This window comes from Macaca nemestrina, chromosome 14 (assembly GCF_043159975.1).
Source record: "Macaca nemestrina isolate mMacNem1 chromosome 14, mMacNem.hap1, whole genome shotgun sequence".
Classification (NCBI taxonomy): Eukaryota; Metazoa; Chordata; class Mammalia; order Primates; family Cercopithecidae; genus Macaca; species Macaca nemestrina.
The window spans coordinates 114,044,591-114,067,957 of NC_092138.1; the positions used below are offsets into that span (position 1 = coordinate 114,044,591).

The 23,367-nt window shown below is 45.5% G+C and overlaps 1 protein-coding gene across 25 annotated transcripts in view; it reads right to left on the reverse strand.

Annotated features, from left to right (window-relative positions):
• Window positions 1–1,047: 1,047 nt before the first annotated feature.
• LOC105464069 (TSC complex subunit 1) overlaps window positions 1,048–23,367 on the reverse strand; it is a 54,714-nt gene continuing 32,394 nt past the window's right edge. For 9 of the 25 annotated variants that reach the window (XM_071078512.1, XM_071078518.1, XM_071078513.1 and 6 more), the window contains 15 exons: window positions 22,198–22,373; window positions 21,373–21,503; window positions 20,937–21,048; window positions 20,515–20,636; window positions 17,263–17,332; window positions 16,669–16,773; window positions 15,518–16,076; window positions 14,397–14,440; window positions 13,635–13,801; window positions 12,598–12,780; window positions 11,251–11,361; window positions 10,383–10,505; window positions 7,122–7,309; window positions 6,883–7,044; window positions 4,389–6,452 (listed from right to left, as the gene is read on the reverse strand). In XM_071078512.1, coding sequence (XP_070934613.1) covers window positions 5,933–6,452; window positions 6,883–7,044; window positions 7,122–7,309; window positions 10,383–10,505; window positions 11,251–11,361; window positions 12,598–12,780; window positions 13,635–13,801; window positions 14,397–14,440; window positions 15,518–16,076; window positions 16,669–16,773; window positions 17,263–17,332; window positions 20,515–20,636; window positions 20,937–21,048; window positions 21,373–21,503; window positions 22,198–22,373 — 2,773 coding nt within the window. In that variant the 3' untranslated portion in view covers window positions 4,389–5,932. Of the gene's footprint in view, window positions 6,453–6,882; window positions 7,045–7,121; window positions 7,310–10,382; window positions 10,506–11,250; window positions 11,362–12,597; window positions 12,781–13,634; window positions 13,802–14,396; window positions 14,441–15,517; window positions 16,077–16,668; window positions 16,774–17,262; window positions 17,333–20,514; window positions 20,637–20,936; window positions 21,049–21,372; window positions 21,504–22,197; window positions 22,374–23,367 lie in introns of all 25 variants that reach the window. The other 16 variants (XM_071078521.1, XM_071078520.1, XM_071078522.1 and 13 more) reach the window with 9 other exon arrangements.

Sequence of the window (23,367 nt, forward strand, 5' to 3'; positions counted from 1 at the left end):
CCACCTCCCAGTCTTAGTCTCAAAGGAGTTGCTTCAACCATTGAAATGGGCAGAGCAGGGTAGGCGCGGTGGCTCACGCCTGTAATCCCAGCACTTTGGGAGGCCGAGGCAGGTGAATCACTTGAGGCCAGGAGTTTGAGACCAGCCTGGCCAACACGATGAAAACCCGTCTCTACTAAAAATACAAAAAAACTAGCCGGGTATGGTGGCAGGTGCCTGTAATCCCGGCAACTTGGGAGGCTGAGACAGGAGAATCACTTGGACCTGGGAGGCGGAGGTTGCAGTGAGTCGAGACTAGGCCACTGCACTCCAGCCTCAGCGACAGAGTGAGACTCTGTCTCAAACAAATAAACAAACACATAAAAATAAAATGGGCAGAGCAATGCTGATTTCCAGACACAGCCAGGCAGAGGCAAGCAATTGAAAGCCACATCGCAAATGAAACTCATCCCTGGTCCTTATATGGAAGTCCAGGCCAAGAGATCATTAGCCAGTGTGGATGTCAAAATGGTGTAAAGGCAGTTTCTGGCCGCCTTCCGAAGCCCATGAAGGGCATGGAGAAGGGAGTGTTGGGAGCGGCACTGTCTCCTTGGCACACTCACATTAACACAACCCGCAAGGCTCAAGAGGGCAAGCTCTGGAGCACTGACATGTCAGTGCAGTGCCACCAAAAGGACTCCGAGACACCCAGCATGCCAGCACGGAGGAACAACACACCCCTGCAGACAGCCTGGCTCTGGGGGTTTCTCTGTAGACAGGATTCGAGTCACCCCCTCCCACACTATGCCCCTTGGCCACTCTTTGAGGAAGAACATGAATTTGAGGCAGATACAGGTAGGATGTGTGGCTGTGCACCAGATAATTTGCCAGAACAAAAAGAGTCTTCTTAGAGACAAAAGCCCAAATCCATTATTTGTCAGGTTCCTCCTCCAGTCACCCAAGGTAGCCAAACCAGACCCTAAGGCTTCGTATCTTTGGACCAGTCCCCTGCTTGACGTATAAGCCTGCCAAGGCCAGTGTAAGCCACTCCATGTCCACACAGCAGAGTAGTGCAAAACAATAAATTTTTATTTGTTCACAGTTAAACACAAGCAACTGCCTTGACGTTTTAGAACATTCTAAGAAGGACAGCAAACCCTTTTGATTCCAATTCCCATTCACTAAGATTGTACCATTTTATCTTGCAGTTCATTTTTATGGCATCTGATGTGGATTGTTGACATGCTTTTAGGATTGAGGCGGGAAAGTTGAGACCTTTTGACAAGAGCTGACTTTCTTCAATTTAACTAAAAGCAGTCCGTTAAAAACAATCAGTTTCTTTTCACTGATGGGACCCCTTTAAACTGCAAGTTTGCTGCACATGGTTCATCCATGATTGAGTTATAAAACTAGATTATGTCTTAGCAAAATCTGTTCCTCCGTAATATATTTGTGGTCCATAGAAGTCTTCTGAAAAGTGATTACTGATTCTTCCTAGTGCAAAATGCATGGCTGCCTCTTTCATAAGCCAAAGTATTTGCTACACAGAGCAGCACCATACCCTCCTGTCCAAACACTGTAAGAGGTGGGGAAAGGGAGGGAGGGGTTGGTCTGGGGGTTCTCAGACTCTCAGGATCTCCCCTGAAAGGTCCATTCCAATGGTTAAACCAGCCTACTTATCTCAGAGGGTGGGTAATGTGGCGCTGGGAAGCGAGGAGGAAACTCCTCTGCCTTCATTAACTCGTTTCATGACCAGAAGCCGTGGGCACAGGTGCTCGGCTCTTCCAGGCAGGCTTCCCTTGTAGCTACAGCTACTCTTCCCTCAGACGAGCCAATACGGACTGCAGGACGGCATGGAGGAGACAGGAACATGCTCCCCTGGGCACATCGAAGAGTTCCGGACAGAGAAGCCATGTGGGACAAGGGTCACAGCAGCAGCGTAGGGGCCAGTCCTCGACCTAAACTTGTTTTTACCTACAGACAAAAGCTTAATCGAGTGCAATCAATGCCTTGGGGATCTTTGCAGCAATCTGGGGGACATGTGTCACAGAACTCTGGATGTAAACAGACACACAAACATCTTCAGACTGGATACATTTTTCCAACGCTTGTGGCAGGTCAGTTTTAAAGCATGTACCCTGGAGAGTGAAGGTGCAGCAGATAGATTGTGTACTGATCTAAGTCACTCCACAGAAGGCAGCTTTCTTCTCCAGGTGGGGCAGAGCCCCCTGGGGGGACCACTCTCCAAGAGTATCCGCAGGAGGTGGGCGGCACTCCATCTCACCAAGGTCCTGGCCGGGCCTTCGCTCTGCCCAAACCCTCCTCCAGCCTGTACAGGCCTCCTCCCACCTCTTAGTGCTTTCAGTGAGATAAGGTGAGTCTCGCTGTGGAGAACTTTTGTTTGCTCTTCAGTTCCTTCTTCAAGTGGTATGCTCTACTATTTGGTAGAAATTCACATTGGCTTGTCACAGCACACTTCAGTTCTGCTGGCTACATGAAACACATACCCAGTTTTCTATTCTTAACAGCGAGTCTGAGCCTCTGTGGTCTCACAGATCCTTTCATCCCCAGGACCATTTTATACATCCTCCTCTGAACAACGGCTAGAGTTTTCTCTTTCTCAACAACTATACCAGGAACTACATGTGCTGTTGCAAATGGGGACGGCCCAAGAGTCTGGAGTTTTGTTCCCTGCTGCTCTGCTTTTACCCAGTAATGTGCGGCATGGTGGGTGAATTTTTCTAATTGTCAGTGGCTTCCAGGACCTGTTCCTGGGTTGTAACTGTTCACCTTCTCAGAACAATTTGGACTGTTTCCCCCAACCACGTCACATAAGCTTTGGCTCACAAAGTAGCTCACCTCTTGCCTCTCCACTCATCAAGCTTAGTAAGAAGATTCTGCAGCTTAGTCCCAAAGGTCGGGCAGTTTTCTCTCCTGAAAAACTCTGTGGGCACACCTAGAGAGGTCACTGTCTGCCCACCTGCCTTAGTAATGCTGGTCCTAACACTCCTCTCCAATGACATCTTTCACAACTTCTCCATCGAAGAAGTGACCTTGACCTTCCTACCTTTGGGTTTCAGTTTTTTTATATTCATGACCACGTGTTTCTTCCAATCCCATAACAATTTTTATAGACTTTATGGCAGAGTCTTGTCAATGGCTTTTTGAAAATCCATTGAAGTTCTATCAGATGCAGATCTGTGTGTTTATTCACCTGCAGGGACTCGGGAGCTCATCTGCTCTGCGTCTTCCTATCCCCCTCCCCGCTAAAGCTGTAGTGCACCTTTTTAAAGGAATTCCATGCTGCACAGCAGCAGACTTTGGGCTCCTCGGGGCCTATGCTGACTCTGGTTAGTGTCAGGTGGGGATCCGAGTAGGTTATGCACATTGGCCAAACAGCTGAGACAGGTATGCTCACCCATAGTGATTCCTGGATGGAGGCCATCCAATCTCAATATTTATGAATACCAAGCTGCTTAATTGGTTTCAAGATAGACTCTGCCCTGAACGCTTACTGTACTAATACCTTTGCCCAGGACTGAACTGCCTCTCGAGAGTCCTACTGTCACCTTTCCCATCCTTAAAACTACTCACTGCAGCATGACCAAGTGACTCTCGGCAGGTTTACCACTTCCAAAACCAAACCAAACCTAACTACTGACTCGAGTTCTGTGCAACATGAAAGCCTACAGTTTTAGGCTGGGCCCCTTCACCATGACTCCAGGTCTCATTCTCCCATCCGTGGTTGAGTGAAACCCACAGCCTCCTGGAACTCAGAGGCACCTGAGCTTGGAGCCACCTTTGTTATAAAGCTGAGGAAAGGGACACCCAGGCTGGATGGACGAGCTGAGGGCCCTGCGCAGACATGTCCATGGAGCTTCAGGCCTAGGCCTCTGTCCATGCTGCCCCCTTTCTTCCCTTTATTTTGACAACCTGTCCATTTCTAAAATGCGTTTTCTTTTTCACCTGGGCCTCTTTTCCTTTGCCAATTAAGGAAAAAGCTTTAAGTGCCTAGTATCTTGTTCTGTGGCACAGATCTCTAGAAGGAAAGTACTTAAAACCAGTTTCAGGATTCACTCATGGGATTTCCTTCCCTTTCTAAATTTGTTCACGTTTTCCTTTTCTAAAACTGAACCAGGAAACTAGACTGTACTGGATTTTAAGCTTTCCTTTGGACAAAGCTGAATTAAACGTGTGGTGTCACTAATACTCCACATCTGACAATTCAGGGCCAACTGCCAGCCTGTGCTAGGCCGAGTAGTTGGGACCACGCCCTGCCACAGGCTGGGAATCAGTCACACCCAGAAAGCCTGCCTGAACAGGTTTTCTGCCGGTATAGCCAGGGTGACATAGAGTCTCCAACTGTCTACCTCCCTTTAGTTAGGAATGCTAGAATATTTATTGCCATGCTAAAAAAAAAAAAAAAAAAAAAAAAAAAACTTTCATTCTCTAGTGCTCGAAGCCTCCGTGTGCACTAAGATTTCGTACCATGACAGTTTTTTACCTCTTTATGACTGAATCCTTGTATTCTTTTTAATCAAAGAATAGAAACAGGAAAGCCAAGTTCACTGGCTCCTTCCTACCAGCTCTCCCCTGCCTCAGCTGGAACAACAGGCAACAATTCTTAGGATTCTAGCATTTCTTTCGGGAGCACTTGTTGAGTTTGGATTCTCTGCCACTGCCACTCTTCTGACTAGTGTCATCTCTCGTGAGCACGTGGGGCAGCCTAGTGGGCATACACAGCCAGCTTTTGCCAACATTCTCCCGGACTCTGCTTAGACTGCTCTGCCATTACTAACATGGACAGTGTGATGACATCGCTCCCTGGAGAGTCGGCCCCTGAAAGTTGGAATTGGTATGAAAAAGCTGGCCCCCTTCTGGTGGCCTAGAACCTGCTACAGTGAGGCAACCCTAACGGCCTGGGAAATGATGGTCACATACACTTTGCAGAAACTCTTTGGACCTTCAGAGCCTTTCTGCTGCACTGTCACAAATAAGCTGACATGAACAAGAGGCGTGTGCACACAAAGGGAGGCCAGCAGACAGGAAGGTTTAACAAAAGGCCCAGCAAGCTGAGATGGACTGGAGGTGCAGTTCCTCATGCTCAAGTGCTTCTCGGTTAACCTCTCCCAGTGACTGCTCCTTGCCTCCTACGGAGAACAGGTTTTACCACCTACACACCAGCCTGTGGTCACAATAGTACCAACATTCAAGCAAACACCAAATAAATAAGAGGTAGTGGGGGAAGAGGGACAAGAGCTTTCCCAAAGGGTGTATGGTCTCCACAGTGCCAGCTCTAGATTTCTGAAACAGGCTTCTGTTTACACAGAACTTTCTAGGAAGCTATTAGAACTGCCAAAAGAATGTAAGTGTGAATAAACCATTGTTCTTCTAGACCTGCTGCTTTAGATGCTGAACTTCAGAATCAAAAAGCAGTGGAAAAGTCTCATGTGACAGCTTTCAAGTGAAGACAACCAGCTTTGCAGGCTATGTCCTCCTGGAAGGGACAAAACCAGACTTACCTGCAATGCAACAAACTACCTGGTCTAACTGAGAGCCAACCCAGTAATCTGAGCTTCAGGAAAGCAGAAAGTGGTGTGTTAGACTCAAAGATTAAATTTGGCCTCATATTGCACAGGTTCAAAGGACGCAACCATTCTGTGGGGAAAGGAAGAAAGTAAAGCTACTGAGGAACACCAACTGGCCCTTGGATTAGAACACACTGCGAGGTAAATGAGAGGGGTTAGGGCGGGTGGAGGGGAAGGTCAAGAGGCATTTCAATGCCAGATCCAAAAACCGTTCTGCATTCAGTCAGCTGTCCAAAGGACCTCCGTCCCATTTCCACACATGAACTTGCACTCAGACCCTGGAAACAGGAAAGCTTTGAAACGTGCATTCACACCTCCTGTTCTGTGCCAACAATATGCAAGTTAACACTGATTGACCACCATCCTTAGCTGTGTTCATGATGAGTCTCATTGTAGTCCATGATATGTAGCTGTCCAACACTGTCCGGGTTCGGGGGAGATGGGTGCGGGCCATCTAGGTTCAGGGGAGTCTTGGCTTCCACACCCAAGTCTTTGCTCAGTTCCGTCTTTAGGCTCTCAGAAAGGCTACTGGTCATGCCGTCCTCATCACACTGACTCTCGCTCTTATTACGAAATAACTCTCGGGCCTTCATACCCAGGAAGCTTTTTGAACTGGGAAGTGAGCCCACAGTGGTAGGGATGCTGGCAGACGGTTCTCCCGTCGTCGTCTCCCACCGACTGCTGAATGGGCCCGCCCTCTGGTGTGGGGGCTTCTCCGGGGTGGAAAGCTCGCTGCTGCTGCTGCTGCTGCCTCCACCTCCTCTGCTTCCACTACTGCCCCGGGTGCTGCTGGGCCTGGGGGTCTTGGTCTCACCGTTGTGGCCAGATGCCTCTTCATTGTGCCCTACCATGGAATCTGAGCACCCGTCATTACAACAGTCAAGCCTGTAAGAAAGCCCGGGAGGAAAGAAGGAGCTGGTGATTGAGGCATCCACATTTGGAAGATGTGGAATTACACTGACACTCACACTGATGCTGAACTCTGCTAGCCCACTCTCTGTTTTATAATACTGGACTCAAGCAAGAGATCTCATCAAGAGAAACCTAAGTCACAGCTAGGGATACTAGGTGGCAATCTTAAGTGTGAACACTTCCTGTGGCTGTATGGAGGGACTCGAGGCCGGGAAAAGGAACATGAAGAGATCACTGGACGTTTGGAGGAAAGGAACGTCAGAGTGGGTCTCTGAAATGGAGTGAGCTGAGCGCTGCAGCCCTGTCTAATCAGCTATAACTGCTTCCCACACCATGTGACACAGTCCTTCTGCTGTAATTGACAGCTTAATCCCAAGGTCATTAATCAGTTCTTTGTTCCTACCTTTCTTCTGCTGCTTCAGCTGCTTCGGCTTTTTCTTCTTCAAGTTTTTTCAGGAGGCCATCTTTCTCCAACCTGCCATATAAATCTAAGATCTCCAATTCAAACACCTGGGTTATCCTTTTCTGAGCCTCATACCTGCTCTCTGCAGCCTGCAGCTGTCCTCTGAAAGATACAGACCAGCCAGAATACAGGAAGTTCCACTTAATAAAAACACAAAAGCCTTTCCTGATGAAAGTTACCTTGCCTGGAGTTTGACATCCTCTAAATATTTCTTCTGTTCCAAAAGAAGGTGGTCTTTCTTGGCCAGGTGAGATTCCAGTTCCAAAATCCGTTTCTGGGAGGTGTCAAGCCTCTGAGTCTGCTGGAGAACATGGCTTCTGTTTTTTTCTAGCTCTTTCCGATAGGCAGCTTTCATCATTTCTACTTCCTAAAAAAAAAAAAAAAAAGACTAGAATTAGTACTTATAAAAAATAAACACGCTGTATCCATTTTGAAAAGACAATGTAAGAAGGACTGAGAAGGCACTTTAGTAAGCTGGTAGTATTATCCTAGTAACCCTTCCTTGAAATCAATCCCCAAGAAAAGCATGTGAAACATAGAGATTTTGCACAAAAATAATCATCACAGCATATTTATAAGAGCAAAAACCTGGAAACATCGTTTAAGTCTAATGTCAGGGGAACAGCTAAGTAAATTAAAATACATCCTATATTTCTAAGTCTTTTTAAAAAATGATATGGTATCAGTAAAAAGATTAAAAAGCAGACTACAAGACTGTGTGAATAGTACAATCAACTATGCGAACATATACGTATCCAAAACACCAAGTGAAAATCCGCCAGTATCCGGCTATCATTTCAGTCTAGTGGTACCGCAGGCCACTTGCTTTCTTTCTCCTTTTCTCCCCCTCCTGACAATAGCGCAGGTGGGGCTACAGAATGGAACGCCAGTGGAGCAGGTCTGCTCAAGCAAAGCAGCCTCTGCAGACTGGGTGCCCTGACAAGGTTTGTTGATCATGCTAAGGCGGATGGCCTGCAGCCGACAGATTGGAACAGCTTGAAACCCAGAGCAAGTACACATTAATGCTCAGAAAGAAGGCGGAAAGGATATTTTTTTAGGCCTGTGTTACTTTTGTGTGTGTATGTTTACTGTGGTAAGTTGTACAAAACATAAAATTTGCCATATATTTGTTTTTTAGAAAAGATAATAAACCATAAACAGCGAGGAGATGAGCTTTCATGAAGGCGCCCCTGCTTTGATGCTGGCTGGCGAGCCCAATGCTTCCGTGTTACAGAATGCAACTGATTTAAACTCAGAACTGGCTCTGATAATGTGGCTGTTCCAGCTGTGCTAAATGGCTCCAGACTTCAGCACAGGGTAGCTGAACGCACCTATCTGGCCTTTGTCATAAACAATAGGACTTATTCATGGATAATCATGCAAAGCACTGAACCAGGAACATCCGCCAGGAACATCCGTGCACTCTCACTAATCCTTACAGCTATCCCTACCAACTGTTCCCCCGATTCCCCACCACTCACTCTTCCTTCTCCTCTGGATGGAACAAGAGCAACCCTAGCTCCAGGTTCGGGGGCAAATCCTGACTGGGTTGAGGCAATGACTAGGCTAGGGATGGGCACAGGACAGGCCCGGCCAACAGGGGAGATAAGTATGGTGGGAGCACCTGGGAAAGGTTTTCTTCTTTCTTTCTTTTTTTTTTTTTTGGAGACAGAGTCTCGCTCTGTTGACCAGGCTGAAGTGCAGTGGCATGATCTCGGCTCACTGAAACCTCCGCCTCCAGGGTCAAGCGATTCCCTTGCCTCAGCCTCCCAAGTAGCTGGGACTACAAGTGTGGGCCGCCACACTCAGCTAATTTTTTGTATTTTTAGTAGAGACGGGGTTTCATCATGTTGGCCAGGATGGTCTTGATCTCCTAACCTCGTGATCACCCACGTCTGCCTCCCAAAGTGCTGGGATTACAGGAGTGAGCCACCACGCCCGGCCTGGGAAAGATTTTCTTGCTGAGGAATAGGAAGAGATGCTCTCCTCTTCTGTGGGACATTACTGTGTCTGCCTGTCATATCTGTGCCTGTGGCACACACCTGGCAACCATGAGTGCAGCTAGCTGGAGGACCAGGCCTGCAGGATAAGCAAGGCAGTGCAGAAGAATGGAAAGAGCCTGGCTCCTCGATGCTGTCCCTGAATGGCCAACTTGACCAACCTGGAACTCACCTGCTTCACGACCTCTTGTCAAGAGAAATAATAAAATTCTCCACTGTTAAGCCAGTTGAGTGTTTTTTGTTTTTGTTGTTTTTTTGAGATGAAGTCTTGCTATGTTGCTAGGCTTGGTCTAGAACTTCTGAGTTCAAGCAATCCTATTTCAGCCTCCCAAATAGCACTATAGGCATGTGCCACCGTGCCCAGCCCTAGTTTGGTTTTTGTTGTCTACAATTGAAGGCATCCTGACTATCACAACTCAGCTGCATCACCCCTGTTTAATGAACTGGGAAACAGGGCTCCACGGAGAGGAGGCTACTCAAGGTCCCAAAGAGCACAAGGGCTCCATGGAGGCCGCCCGTCTAGGCTTCGCTCAGGAGATGGCACGGGCGCGTTTCAGCAGCTTTTTCAGGAGCTCTCTTGTGCTGTGGATGTTTCTCCCCCTTTCTGTTCCCAAAGTCATTACACCTCCAAAATAAGTGACAGATGCTTTCTAGAGAAAGTACCACATTTAACATCCTTCTAAGAAAGGGAGTCTGACTCTGAGAGCTGAGAGGAGCCAAGAAATAAAGAGTAATTATATTAGGAAAATTACTATCTCCAGTTCTAAGACTCCTCTCTACATCCAGCGAAAAGGACTCTTTACAAAGCACATGCCCAAGAAACCTAAAAAGGAGGCCCATGTGTGATGGAGAAGTTAGTGACAGGAAGCAACTGAACAGTTACTATTAAAATTCAATTCCCACCTCATTCACTAACATTACCTGAGGCTATTTATAAAGTGACTTAAAACTTCTGCCTCAACACCACTGGTGAGGCACTAATTAACGTAAGATCATGCCAATGCTGGCCTTGTTGCCAGGACTGAACTACCATCTGCAGAAATCCAACATTAAAAGGAAAAAAAAACTGGTATGTACGCCAGTCTATACCCACAGTCCTGAGAGGTATGTTAAACAGAATTGGTCCCCCATCCTTCTTTTTTTCTCTCCCTGTTTGAAAGGAAGCTTAGGGAAGAGAAAGGAAACACTTTACACCTACTCTGTACCAATTACCATTAGGTGCTTTCAGTGCGAGTTAACTTCAAAGCAACCCAACAGGAGAAACAAGCTCACACGGTGGCTGGAAAGTGCTTGTCTATCTGGACCAGGGGGAAGTGGGACTGCCACTCCATCTTTTAGGAAACAAGTCATCAAGCCATTCTATATAACATGCCGGAGACATACTGTCTGGGTCTGAAATGCTTTCCCCACTAAGGTCTGGCTCCCTGAGCCCTGGCATACCTTTGTGGTATCTGAGTGCTTGTTCTGCAGTTGTTCCAAATATAGCTCGTTGACCTCCCCAAGAACCAACAGCTGCCTGTTCAAGAACTCCATCTGCTGCTGGACCGACTCACTGTTTGAGAGCTAGCCAAAAAACATAAGCAAAGTGAAAAATCCGACGACATAAAACTAGCACATGGACATGAAATAGGGAATCAGCTAGGAGCACACTATTTCAATGTTAAAGCAAAATAAACAAGTCCCATCGATTTACAGTCCCTGACATAATGGCAGGTGGGGAGGATGGCACCCAAGGACAACAAAAATAGAAATGCACTTCGGAACTGTGCTTTGCAAAGGGGACAACACGAATGCAGTCCATCAAAACTGGCCACCCACAGAACACCTGGAGAAGGTGGACAGGTATACCACCAAGGCCCAGTGGCATAAAGCCCTAGGGAAAACTCACCGTTCTTGACAAAATGATGTATGAAGTGCAGTGGTTCCCAAAGAAGGAGGAATCACGCTCAAAAACCTGAACAAACTTTTGACACTTATGTAAACAAAGTGTGAAGAAAGGGTTCCATGGGATACACATAGACCAGGGTTTAGGATGGATACTTCTTTGCTGCAGGGGGCTGCCTGTGCATTGTAGGATATTTGGCAGCACCCTGGCTCCGACCCACTAGATGCTAGTAGCACCAAAAACATGAACCTAAAATGTCTCCAGACACTGCCAAATGTCAGGGAACATGGGGGCAGCAGAACTACTTCCCGTTGGGAACCCATGACACAGACACTCAAGTAATATATTTCTTTAACCTGTCTGAAGGAAGAATGTTAGCAAATGGTGTGTCAACAGATTCAGGTCTGCCTCATTTCTTCTTACCTTTTGGGAAACCTGACTGAGCAGCAGCTCAGTGTGACACACCTTGTTGTTGGCCTTCTTCAATTCTATCCGCAGCTCTGCAATCATGTTCCTGCAGTCCTCCAGTTTCGTCTACCCAAAGAGACGTGGACATGAAGTTTGAGGAGCACTGACAGGCCGGATCACAAGCCTACCTGGCCACCAGCCCACAAAGGACTGGGAATGCCTAGCTCAACGGCTCTACTTTCTTGGGCCCTCAGGATTTGATATCTTAGTTTTAAAAAGTAAGTTATGGTTGATTTCTGAGTTCCTCACTGTTTAACAAAAGAAAAAAAGAGACCTAAGATTCTCAGTTCCCAAGCTGTGCACCAAAGAGCCCTGAGGCTACCCAGCAAACTCAGAGAGGCCGCAGAAAGATTTTAAATTTTCGAGGGAGACGCAGCGCCATCTGTTGGACACCCTGTGAATTACCAACTAGCTGGAAATGATGCTGCGACTGTGGATGACGTCTTTGTGAAGCTGGGCTTTTTTGGGTGCAGTGATACAAAGCACCACAAGGAAAACCAGTGTGAAACAGGAAATGAGGGTGTCACTGTCCACTCTGATTTCAAGGTCTGAGATGCCATGCAGTGCCCAATAGGTGCACACGAGGCATTAGTAATTGCAGTTATTATTTTTTTAAATTTATGTGTATTATTTCTAAACACCTACTAAGTTCTTAGGACATTCATACTCACTAAGTTATTCAGATCGACTTAATGAGCAGAACTGTTAAGTGTTTCTTTTTGGCTGCAGAAAGAAAAATTGACTGAGACACTAAGGGAGCTACTATATGAACCAAGAAAGTTGGGGAACCTCTGCCCTAAGTAAGATTCACCTGCCATGGCCGGGCGCGGTGGCTCAAGCCTGTAATCCCAGCACTTTGGGAGGCCGAGACGGGTGGATCACGAGGTCAGGAGATCGAGACCATCCTGGCTAACACAGTGAAACCCTGTCTCTACTAAAAAATACAAGAAACTAGCCAGGCGAGGTGGCGGGCACCTGTAGTCCCAGTTACTCGGGAGGCTGAGGCAGGAGAATGGCGTGAACCCGGGAGGTGGAGCTTGCAGTGAGCTGAGATGCGGCCACTGCACTCCAGCCTGGGCGACAGAGCGAGACTCCGTCTCAAAAAAAAAAAAAAAAAAAAAAAAAAAAAAAAAAAAAAAAGATTCACCAGCCATGAAGAATCTCTGCCATGATTTCAGAGAGAAAAGCATTCAGCTTAATGAAGCTGAACAAGTCGAGGACACCCCAGGAAACCAGCTGCCTCCCTCCTCACTGCTCTCCAGCGTTCTCGCAGTTGGCTTTGCCTGGTGCTCCAGTTTATACCTGTAATTCCTGGCTCTGGTTGTAGAATTCCTCTCGGTCATGCTGCAGCTGTCTGATCTGGCTGTGGAGCTTGGTCACCATAGTGTCACGCTGCTCCTGAAGCTGACTGTATCTAGCTTGTTCTTTCTGCAGACTAACCTTCCACATCTGGATGTCTTTCTCTTGTAACTTCAACTGATCTTTCTAGCAGAGACCAGAAATGTCATCATTTTAGCTGTCTTCCAACACAGGCAATTTAACACACACTGCAAACATTTCACCTGAATAGTCACAAGCTACCCTGACAATGTAACTACAGACCCAAACTCTTAGAGCTCTCACTACTGTTTTACTTGGCTTTAGGTCGTTTTCCAAATTTTACATTAAGCAAATGGATTTTAAGTTGCTTAAAGAAATCTTCTCAGGGATCAATTTGCTTCCAATACTTTCAAAAGTCTGACTACCAACACTGGAATAAAATCTCTCACACATGGTACTAAGTTCACTAAAATGATGAGCATTTACTGAATGCCTGCAGTGTGCTGGGCACTCAGCAAGTGCTACCAACATTTCTTTCAACCATCACAACTTAAAGAGCAGCTGCTGCTATTATTATTTCCATTTTATAGCATGGCCAACAGAGGCTTTAAGAGGCCAAGTTACATTTCTAAGGTAACACTGGTAGAGCCGAGATTCAAACTCCAGGTCTGACTGGCTTCACACACACTGTACAATACACATTTCAGTTTTGTGCCATGAAATAGCTTTACAAGAGTTGGTTTTACATTTGGAAAAATAAAATCATCTTCTGACCCTTCATCACCATGGCCAATTACATGCAAACATACACACACAAAATCACTTGTCCCCACGGTTTCTGAGAATTATGAGGGAATTCTGAGACGTCACCATTCATGTCTTAATCTCGAGTGACCTGCCCGAAGGAGTGGGAGGGACTGGGAACTCTGACCTCCTCAGCTGCTGTGCTTTGTAAGCTATCATGCTGACCCAAAACAAAACAAACAGCAAGCTCCACCTGTCCCCTCCCCAGTCCTCACCATGGCAGCATTATGTTCCTCCAGAGCAGCTGCTTTGATCACCTTGCGGAGGAGCCGCCTGTTCCGCAGGGCATGCTGCTGCCTCTTAAAACGCTCGTAGAGTAACTGGTTGTGCAGTAAAAGCAACTGGTCTCGGAGGGTGCGGATCTCATCTGAAGGAGGAGAGCCTGATTTTAAAGCAGAGGGAGGGTGGCAGAAATGCCTTTTACAGATCGTTCAATCAAGCCCCCTTCCCATGTGTTGTTAGTTTAACAAACACAATTCTTTAAGAAACAAATCACCACTCTCTTTGCAAATGACCACTTGGCTCCCAGCAACAGCAGTGGGGAAAGTATGGACTATGTGTCTCCCTCGTGAAGGAATGCAAAGGGTCGTGTCACGTGGGATGACTCTTTCAGAGCCTGCTTTCCTTTCCCCACAAATCTAGATCACACATTTCAGGCGCCCTGTTTCTCAAGACCCTTCCTTCACTGTGTGTTCTCCCTCAGGAAGACACTTCACTCTGGTCTTCTCTAGGGAAGCCTGGCAGGAAGTCTGTAGTTTTGCACTTCTACTCTCAAGTGCATGGTACTTGCCACTTTTCAGAAATAAGAAATGCTGACTTGGCAACACTTGAGATCCTTTAGCCAAGCAGATAGCATGGCTGGAGCAATAGCCAAGGGGAGATCTGTTTCCCAGAGGGCACCTCCTTCAAGGACAGAAAGGGCAACAAGCAAGCAGGAACCTTGTGGGCTGGATTTGGAGCTAAAGTAACAACTTTACCTCCAAAGTGGGTCCAGTCGACAGACTTGCTGGGTAAAGGCAACCTAGGAAGAAAGTTTTTGAGTAACAAAGTTACGGATCTTACCAAGAAAAAAACTTATCTGGACTTTTATTTGCAGCAAAGTTAGATCACTTCTTTGTGGTCAAAATCTGCAATGGCATAAGAATGTTTCAAACTCCAGGGTCACAGAGAGTTAGAGAAGCCTACAGTGGGCACAATGGGAGGCAGCCCCACGGCCTAGGACCTGGTCTGCAGAGCAGAGAGGGCCGCAGGCTGACCTCCACTGCATACACCGTGGCCTCCGTTTCTGCGGCCAGCTCTCCAGAGAAACTGAGTGGTCAAACACGCTGAGAGCCGTTTTCAACCCTGTCTGTTGAAATATACAGGGAGTACACTCTGTTGTGAAGCTACTGTCACTCAAATTTAAGGAAAAAGTAGGTAATTTACCTGAGCCTATCATGCCAAATCTCCTTTAAAAAGAGGGAGTTTAAATATTATAATCCCTGTCAAATTCCACCATAGCATAGTATATAAGAAGAAAAATAAAAATATTCCCCAAGCACATGTAAAGTAGCTAATAAAAGAAGGATGGGAAACAGTTTCTCAGCTAGTCCTTTCTATGAAAACTTGGGTGCCTCAGCGGGTCTGGAGGGGACATCAGCCACCTGAACTTGCATAAAATGCTGGTGATTTTATCTCCACCTAATGAACTATACCAAAATAGAAAATAATAATAATCTGTAGCTAGAGAGGGAAACACTGTGACAAATGTTCTTATATTCTTTGAAATACCACAACCTCGTTTTCAGCCTACAGCTTGCAGAGGGCACACATGAAAGCATTTGAGTGTCCTCATAGAACAGAGGCACAAAATGGCCTATATAAAAAGACTCCTTTTGAAGTGGACTGCTAAGGAATCATCCCACTTTAGGTGCACAGAGGTCACACGTGGTCACATATATGAAGACACAACAGCCTAGAAGGACATCTGACAAACAGCAGAGAACCAGCTGCCTCAGGGTGGGAGTGTGAAGAATGATTCTCGTTCCTCTCTCACACCTTCTGTACTTCACAATCAAATGGACCATTTAACACAGAAGAGAGGGCCCCGGTCCCTTACTTGTTCAGCTCCTTGCTGTGCGCGTCTGCTCCCTGCTGTATCAGTCTGTCCAGCACTTCCATTGGGGAGGTAGAGGGCACACCATCTTCCTCTGTGCTTCCTTTTGCTTTCTTTAAAAGCTCCTCAGTCTTCCCGATGACAAAATGATGGGCTGTCTTTGGCAATGCCACCTCAAAAAGATGATCGTACGGGGGAGGCTGCCCGCTTCCAAAGCCCACTCTTGTCGAAGGTGGAATTTTACAAGGACTGGGAGTGAGGATACTGGTCTCCAAAGAAGTCTGGCATTCCCTGTCTCCCGCAGGGCTTTCATCAGCACCGCCGCAGGGCAGGTCTATGGGAGTAAAGGCTTGCTTTGGTGTGTCAGGCCCAAGCTTGTCCAGGGAGGAGTGTAAAGGCTCAGGGTTCACGCTGGCGCCCTGAGCACTGGAGGCTGCCGAGTGGGTCTTCCGCTGAGAACCTGGGAGACTCTCTCGGTAAAAGGGAGAGTCAAAGCCTCCTCGAGGAACCACAGGCTCAGCCTCTGCTGTGGTGATCTCAGAAAGTTCTCTAGATATTGCAGCTGAGAGGAAGAAAGGAAACAAGAGAAACGGCAGTCGATATTCCACCTTGGAAAGGCTAGGCGGTTTGGGTTGCATGCTGCCACGTGCCAGTGTCACTGAGAGGGAGGAGAAAAAGTGGCATCCGGCTGGGCATGGTGGCTCACGCCTGTAATGCCAGAACTTTGGGAGGCTGAGGCGGGAGGATCACTTGAGCCCAGGAGTTAGAGACCAGCCTGGACGACATAGGGAGATCCCATCTCTACAAAAAATACAATAAAAATCAGCTGAGCATGGTGGTGCATGCCTGTGGTTCCAGCTACTCAGAGGAGGCTGAGGTGGGCGGACTGCTTGAGCCTGGGAGGCCAAGGCTGCAGTGAGCCATGATTGTGCCACTGCACTCCAGCCAGGGCGACAGAGCAAGACCCTGTCTTGAAAAAAAAAAAAAAAAAGTGGCATCGCTTTACCTGGCATAGGTCCCAAACTAAACCACCCATCTTGTTACCTCAAGAGAAGAAAAATCAAGCAAGCCTGTGAGCATTGGCACAAAGTCCCAGATTCATAGCAGAGCGAGGGTCAGGTTTTATCAACTCACAGCAATCCCACATACATTACCTTCTTCTTTATCTTTTTCAATACTATCTTCTTCAGAGGCCAGATCACCTAAAAACCCTGGAAGATCACTTAGAGTGACAGAACCTTTGCTGCCAGGTGGCTCTTCTGAAGAGAAACAAAGACAACTGAAGTCAAACAAACACAGTGTAATCCCTGTAAATGTGAAACTGCTTACACTGTACAGAGTATGTCTGTAATAACTCTTCCTGCTGAACAGAGACGGCTGGACATGGCTCTGTCCTATGGACATGGCTCTGTCCTAGGGATACTACAAAAGACTGACATATTAAAAATAATATAACTAAAAGTACCAAAAATAATCCCACAGCAAATAAAATGATCAGTTCTTAATGTTTCTGAAAAGAGACATAGTTTAACCGAGTCAAAATACAGGTACTTCATTGCAATAGCTTAAAAACTGTTTTTGATATTATTAGTTTAGCTTTTAGAATTCACTACTTGTTTCATTATCTTTAGGCCTCAGTAGTTTGGATATCCCAGAATTTCCTTGTTTCCAGTTAACTTTCTTTTCTTAAACACATAGAACCCAATTAGAAGAGGCAAGCAAGGCCTGTGGTGATGCAGAAATTTTACCTGATCCTCTGTCATTCAGAAGATGGTGCTGTCTGTGTAGACATGGTCTTGCAGAATCCATTCTCTCTTCCTGAAAAGATAAATATCTTTATATCACAAGGCAAAAAATATTGCACATGTTCTCGAGCATATTGTAAGGTAGTTTAAAGGTCAGCCCAGTGCAGTGAATCTCAAATTGTTTGGATGCTTGCTTTCTTTTTTTTTTTTGGAGACTGAATTTCACTCTTGTTGCCCAGGCTGGAGTGCAGTGGCGCAATCTTGGCTCACCGAAACCTCCACCTCCCGGGTTCAAGCGATTCTCCTGCCTCAGCCTCCCGAGTAGCTGGGATTACAGGCATGCGCCACCACGCCTGGCTAATTTTTGTATTTTTAGTAGAGAGGGGGTTTGTCCACGTTGGTCAGGCTGGTCTCAAACTCCCAACCTCAGGTGATCTGCCTGCCTTGGCCTCTCAAAGTGCTGGGACTGTGCCTGGCAGCTTGCTTTATAGTCTTAATGTATGACTGCAGACTGGGCATGGTGGCCCATGTCTATAGACATGGTGGCCCATGTCTATAGTCCCAGCACTCTGGGAGGCCAAGGCCAGTGGATCCCTTGAGCTCAGGAGTTTGAGGCTAGCCTGGGGAACATGGCAAAACCCCACTGCTACAAAAAATTAAAAAGTTAGCCGGGCTTGGTGACTGGTGTTTGTAGTCCCAACTACCCAGGAGGCTGAGGTGGGAGGACCACCTGAGCCAGGGAGGTCAAGGCTGCAGTGAGCTGCAATTGTGCCACTACACTCCAGCCTGGGTGACAGAGTGAGACCACAAAAAAAAAAAAATAATAATAATAAGAAGAAGAAGAAGAAGAAGACTGGAGAATCCCAAGAGCTTTTGTTTATGAGGTATAATTATTATATTAGAAAACTAAGAAATTTTTAAAAATTTATTAATTCCCTTAAAAATAACAAGCCCATTACAAGTTAATGTAAATTACGTATTATTTAAAAACTATATTTCCCGAAATAAAAATAAATTTAATGAGAAGAGTGGAACATTTTGCCATCTCTTTAATATACGGCTTCATGAAAGACAGGGGGATTCTCGTATCTACCTCTACATTCAATCTGTTGCAATATGTTATTTTGACTGAAGTGTATAAAGAAAAATTTGGGGCCCCACAGATATGTAATTACAAAAGTAAACATATGTGTTGCTGTTTTTATTTTTGAGACAGGGTCTGGCTTTGTCACCTGGGCTGGAATGCAGTGGCATGATCATGGCTCACTGTAATCTCTGCCTCCTAGGCTCAAGCCACCCTCCATCAGCTCCCCAAGTAGCTGGGACTACAGATGTACACTACCACACCTGGCTTTTTCTTTTCTTTCTTTTTTTTTTTGTTTTTTTGGTAGAGATGGGGTTTTGCATGTTGCCCAAGCTGGTCTTGAAGCAATCTACCTCCCTTGGACTCCCGAAGTGCTGGATACAGGAGCGAGCCACCATGCCCAGCCGCAAAAAGTAAACATATGTTGACAGACTTTTCAAATACTTGTCTTTGTTATTACACCAAAATTTGACAAGTGGTAGTTTCTTGAAGTTCCAAAGTGAAATTTGAAACCACATCAATGAGATTTTCCTGTGTTAAAACCCACTAGTCTACCTTGTACTTTGTGTGTGTGTGTGTGATGGAGTCTTGTTCTGTTGCCCAGGCTGGAGTGCAGTGGTGTGATCTTGACTCACTGCAACCTCTGCCTCCTGGGTTCAAGTGATTCTCCTGCCTCAGTCTCCCGAGTAGCTGGGATTACAGGTGCCTGCACCATACCCAGCTAATGTCTGTATTTAGTAGAGATGGTGTTTCAGCACATAGGCCAGGCTGGTCTTGAACTCCTGACCTCAAGTGATCCACCTGCTTCAGTCTCCCAAAGTGCTAGGATTACAGGTGTAAGCCACTGCGCCCAGCCTGCTTTGTACTTTGAATGTGCTTTTTACCTATGCCTGATTCTGCAACATCATACATTGGACATTCTGAAAATATTGGCTCACCAAGTTATTCACATATTCCAAATGTTGAAACACTTCATTACACAATATCAAAAACTCAAATTACTAACTAAGCTTCCAAAGACTTTTCAATTTCATAAAAGTCTTGGGGCAGCTATCAAGTTCATGGTGGCATATACACGTTTTTTAATATCCTAATTTCCACCTGAGAGTTGAATTTTATTGTTGGCAACAAATACTGTCAGTTGTTTATCTTGAAGTTACATACTCAGCTCATCATTTAAGAAACTGCCTGCCATATATCCAAGTCTGAATAACCAGTTTGTAAGACAGCTGTTCTTTCGAATAAAACTGGCACTCCATGAAAAAAGACAGCTAGTTCACCTCTCAATTCAAATAATTGCATATGCAGTATATGTGCCTTATGCATATTTTCTATCTTGCCACAAAGAATATTACACATACATGTTCTCAAGGGCTAAGATTTAATAAAATTAATAATGGTTACTGCTTAATACAGAACACTCAACTTTTTAAATTTTTTTTTTATTGTTTTTAATGGAGAGAAGATGTCAGGGAAGAATACAAGGCCTCCTAGGATAGGACACTTCAATGCCTGCCTTGATTCAGGCTAAGTTGCCACCATTTCACCCCCCATCATATTTGTGCCATCAGTGCAGATGCCAACCCAGTGGGAAAGGCAAATGACAGCTTAGTGTTATGAAAGTGGGATTGGTCAGGTGTGGTGGCTCAAACCTGTAATCCCAGGATTTTGGGAGGCCCAGGTAGGAGGATCGTTTTGAGCCCAGGAGTTTAAGACTAGCTTGGGCAACATAGTGAGACCTCACCTCTACCCAAAAAAAAAAGAGTTAGCCAGGCATCATGGCACATGCCTGTAGTCCCAGCTACTTGGGAGGCTGATGCAGGAGGATTGCATGAGTCTGGGAGGTCAAGGCTGCAGTGAGCCATGATCGTGCCACTGCACTCCACCCTGGGCGACAGAGCAAGACTCTGTCTCAAAAAAAAAAAAAAAAGGTAGGTTTGACCTGCTGGATTCCCTACAAGAGTTCTTCCAAAGCAGAGTTTTGGAACCACCCAGGGGTCAGCAGATCACACCTTGAGAGCAGCTTGTTAGTCTATTTTCAATTATTCTGATTCAAACCCATTGCATTTTAGGTCAGAATTCTATCTGGCATAATTAGGCTTCTCAAAGTGAGGCTTTCAAGTGAGTCACTGTGCCTTGGGCAGAGGGATAGCAGATGAGTTGGATCGCACCTTCCTGGGGGGTGTGGCTGTGGCCTGGGGGAGTGAAATGTGCACGTAGTCATCCGAATGACAGAGTGGGGCTGGAGGAGGAGAGGTTGCTGGGGTTCCCAGAGGAGTTCCTTTTCCACCTGCTTAGAGACAAGGGCAGAACATATATGAACACTGAGCCCAACTATTAGAAAAACTGCCAATTTTTTTTCAGCCTATTACAATAAATAAAGCTGCTACGGTTAACTTTCTAGGGATCTAGATCAGTCTCTCTCTCTTTTTTCAGGTTCACTTTACACATTCTGAAAGCCCCAGGGATTTGCAATAAGTGTCAAAAACAAGTTTACAACTGTAAGTGGTCCCTTAGATCCGAAAGAGAGCTCCTCCTGCCATTAAAAGCAGGCCAAAACCAACCAATCAAATCCAACCTAAGACATACATACCAGTTGTACCAAAGACTTTACTGTAAGGGTGTGACAGATCAGGTGGGACATTTCCAGGAGAAGTTGGAGGAGTGGTCATACCACAAACCATAGATGGGCTCCAAAGAGTAGCCTGGGAAGTTAATAAAGTACATCAGCAGTGGCAAAGGAATGCTAAGTCATCCACAAGGTTTACATCCATGGCCAGTGTTCAGCTTAAATTTAGCTTTTTCAATTAGAAAAAGGCATCTTATTAAAAGTGTATCAAGAAACAAGTTGCATTTTATAAATCAAGACTTCAAGATGAATCTAAGAGGCAACAGTAACTTTCTTTGCTAATATGATGGATCCTTAAAAGTGACTCCTGAAATGAGCAGTGTGAAATTTTTCCAACCACATACTAAATCTGACCCAAAGGGTCAGCTTCATCAGAAAGCAGAGGAGAAAGCAGGCACACCAATTGACACCATACTTGTGGTGGTTCAGTTATCAGCCGTGTAGATGGGGAACTCAGAGTCTGAGGTAGCTGCCCTGGCGTATTTAACAACATCAGCCGAGACGTGGAGTAAGGGGTAGAAGTAGCACACCCTAAAATGGAAGGGAAGAACACAGGGGGTTAGTGTGTGGTTTTAGATTATTCTGATTTAAAAAAAAAAAGATGATCCTCTAGACCATTTGATAATATTCAATTCTCTGTACCTAAAAAATCTGAGGGACTTAACTGACATCCTTGGGGACAAAGTAACATTTCAGAGTTTCTTTAAATGCTCCTTTGAAATCAAGCTCAATAAGGTCTGATGTCTCATTAAGCCTCAAGATAACTTGAAAAAGCACAGTACGGATAACAACTTCAGTGAGTGCGACCCACAAATGAAGCCTAGATTTTTATACGAATCCAAGTCTAAATTGTTCTGACTCATTCCAACTGTGTCAGTGCTACAGCCACCAGAGCTTCACTCTAACTGTATGAAAATCACAAAGATTCCCTTATGAGGTAGAGCCTGGAAGTCAAATACTTGAACCCATTTTCTTTGTTAAGGGTTGGAGACACGTCACCAACTCTGTTGGCATACAATTAGGTAGGAGACCAAGGATATCTAAATTAAACTTGAAGGAGAAATTATTTAGAAGAAAATGGAGGGATATGCAAATTTAAAATATTTTGGGAAAAATTCCTAGGAACTGAACTAAGTCTTACTCCAGAAAAGAAAGTCAACAAAGACAAATAATGTTTTCCAGAGACAAAGTTGCAAAACAGATAAGTACCAAAGACACTTTTTACCATAGCTATTCTGTGTGTCAACATAAGGGCTGGTGGTGACATCGGCTGAACGATGAGGAAAGCGAGCTGAGATTTGGTGAGACACAGAATAGCCATCTTCATATGAGGCTTCTGTGGGATCCAGAGAGATTTTGGCACACTCGATCACAACATCATGAGTTTCTAATCTCTTCCACCTGTAAAAGGCAATGAAAGTTAAGAAATACAAACTACTTCAGAGTTAAATTAAATACTTCAGAGTGTCAACTCAGTGCCAGCCACGGAACTCTGATAGCAGAGAACAAGCAGGACCATGCCAGCCCAAGTCTGAAACAATTCTAGTACATAAAGAAATAGCCATTCATTTTACAATCCTATACCTTCCCTGTTTAAAATGGTTATATCAAGTTAACAAGCTAATCTGAAACAAAAATTTCCTCACTAGGCACAGCCTCAAAATGGAAAAATGGAACGTAAGCTATGCAGTAGAGTAGCAGGCAGGGAAAAATGCCCTTTGGAACAAAGGTCATCAAAAAACAGGGAGACCTGAAAACTGCCAAGCAGCTGAGGCTGACTTAAGGTCTCCTATCAAGGCCTCAGGTGTCAAATCCATCCCTAGACCAGAAACAGAGTATAAAAGACAAACTTAAGAAAGTCCAAGATAATTTTCTTTTCTTTTTCTTTTTTCTTTTCTTTTTTTTTTTTTTTTTGAGATGGGGTCTCCCTCTATTACCCAGGCTGGAGTACGGTGGCATGATTGTGGCTCACTGCTACCTCTAACTCCTAGGCTCAGGGATCCTCCTGCCACAGCCTCCCAAGTAGCTGGGACTACAGGCACATACCACCATGCCTGGCTAATATTCTTACAGAAATGGGGTCTCACTTTGTTGCCCATGCTGGTCTCAAAATACTGGCCTTAAATGATCCTTCCACCTTGGCCTCCCAAAGTGCTGGGATTACAGGCATAAGCCACCGTGCCCGGCTGAAGGCATGATTTTTTAAATCAATGTTAGTATGGCATAATTTGCTTACAATAAAATTAATCAATCTTGCTAAGTTTTGACAAAAGTCTCGATCATAATGAAGAACATTTCCATCACCCCAAAAGTTCCTTTGTGCCCTTTGTGATCAGTCTCTTCCCCCACTTCTTGCAACCATCGATCTGCTAAAAGCATGTTTTTTCAGGGGGTA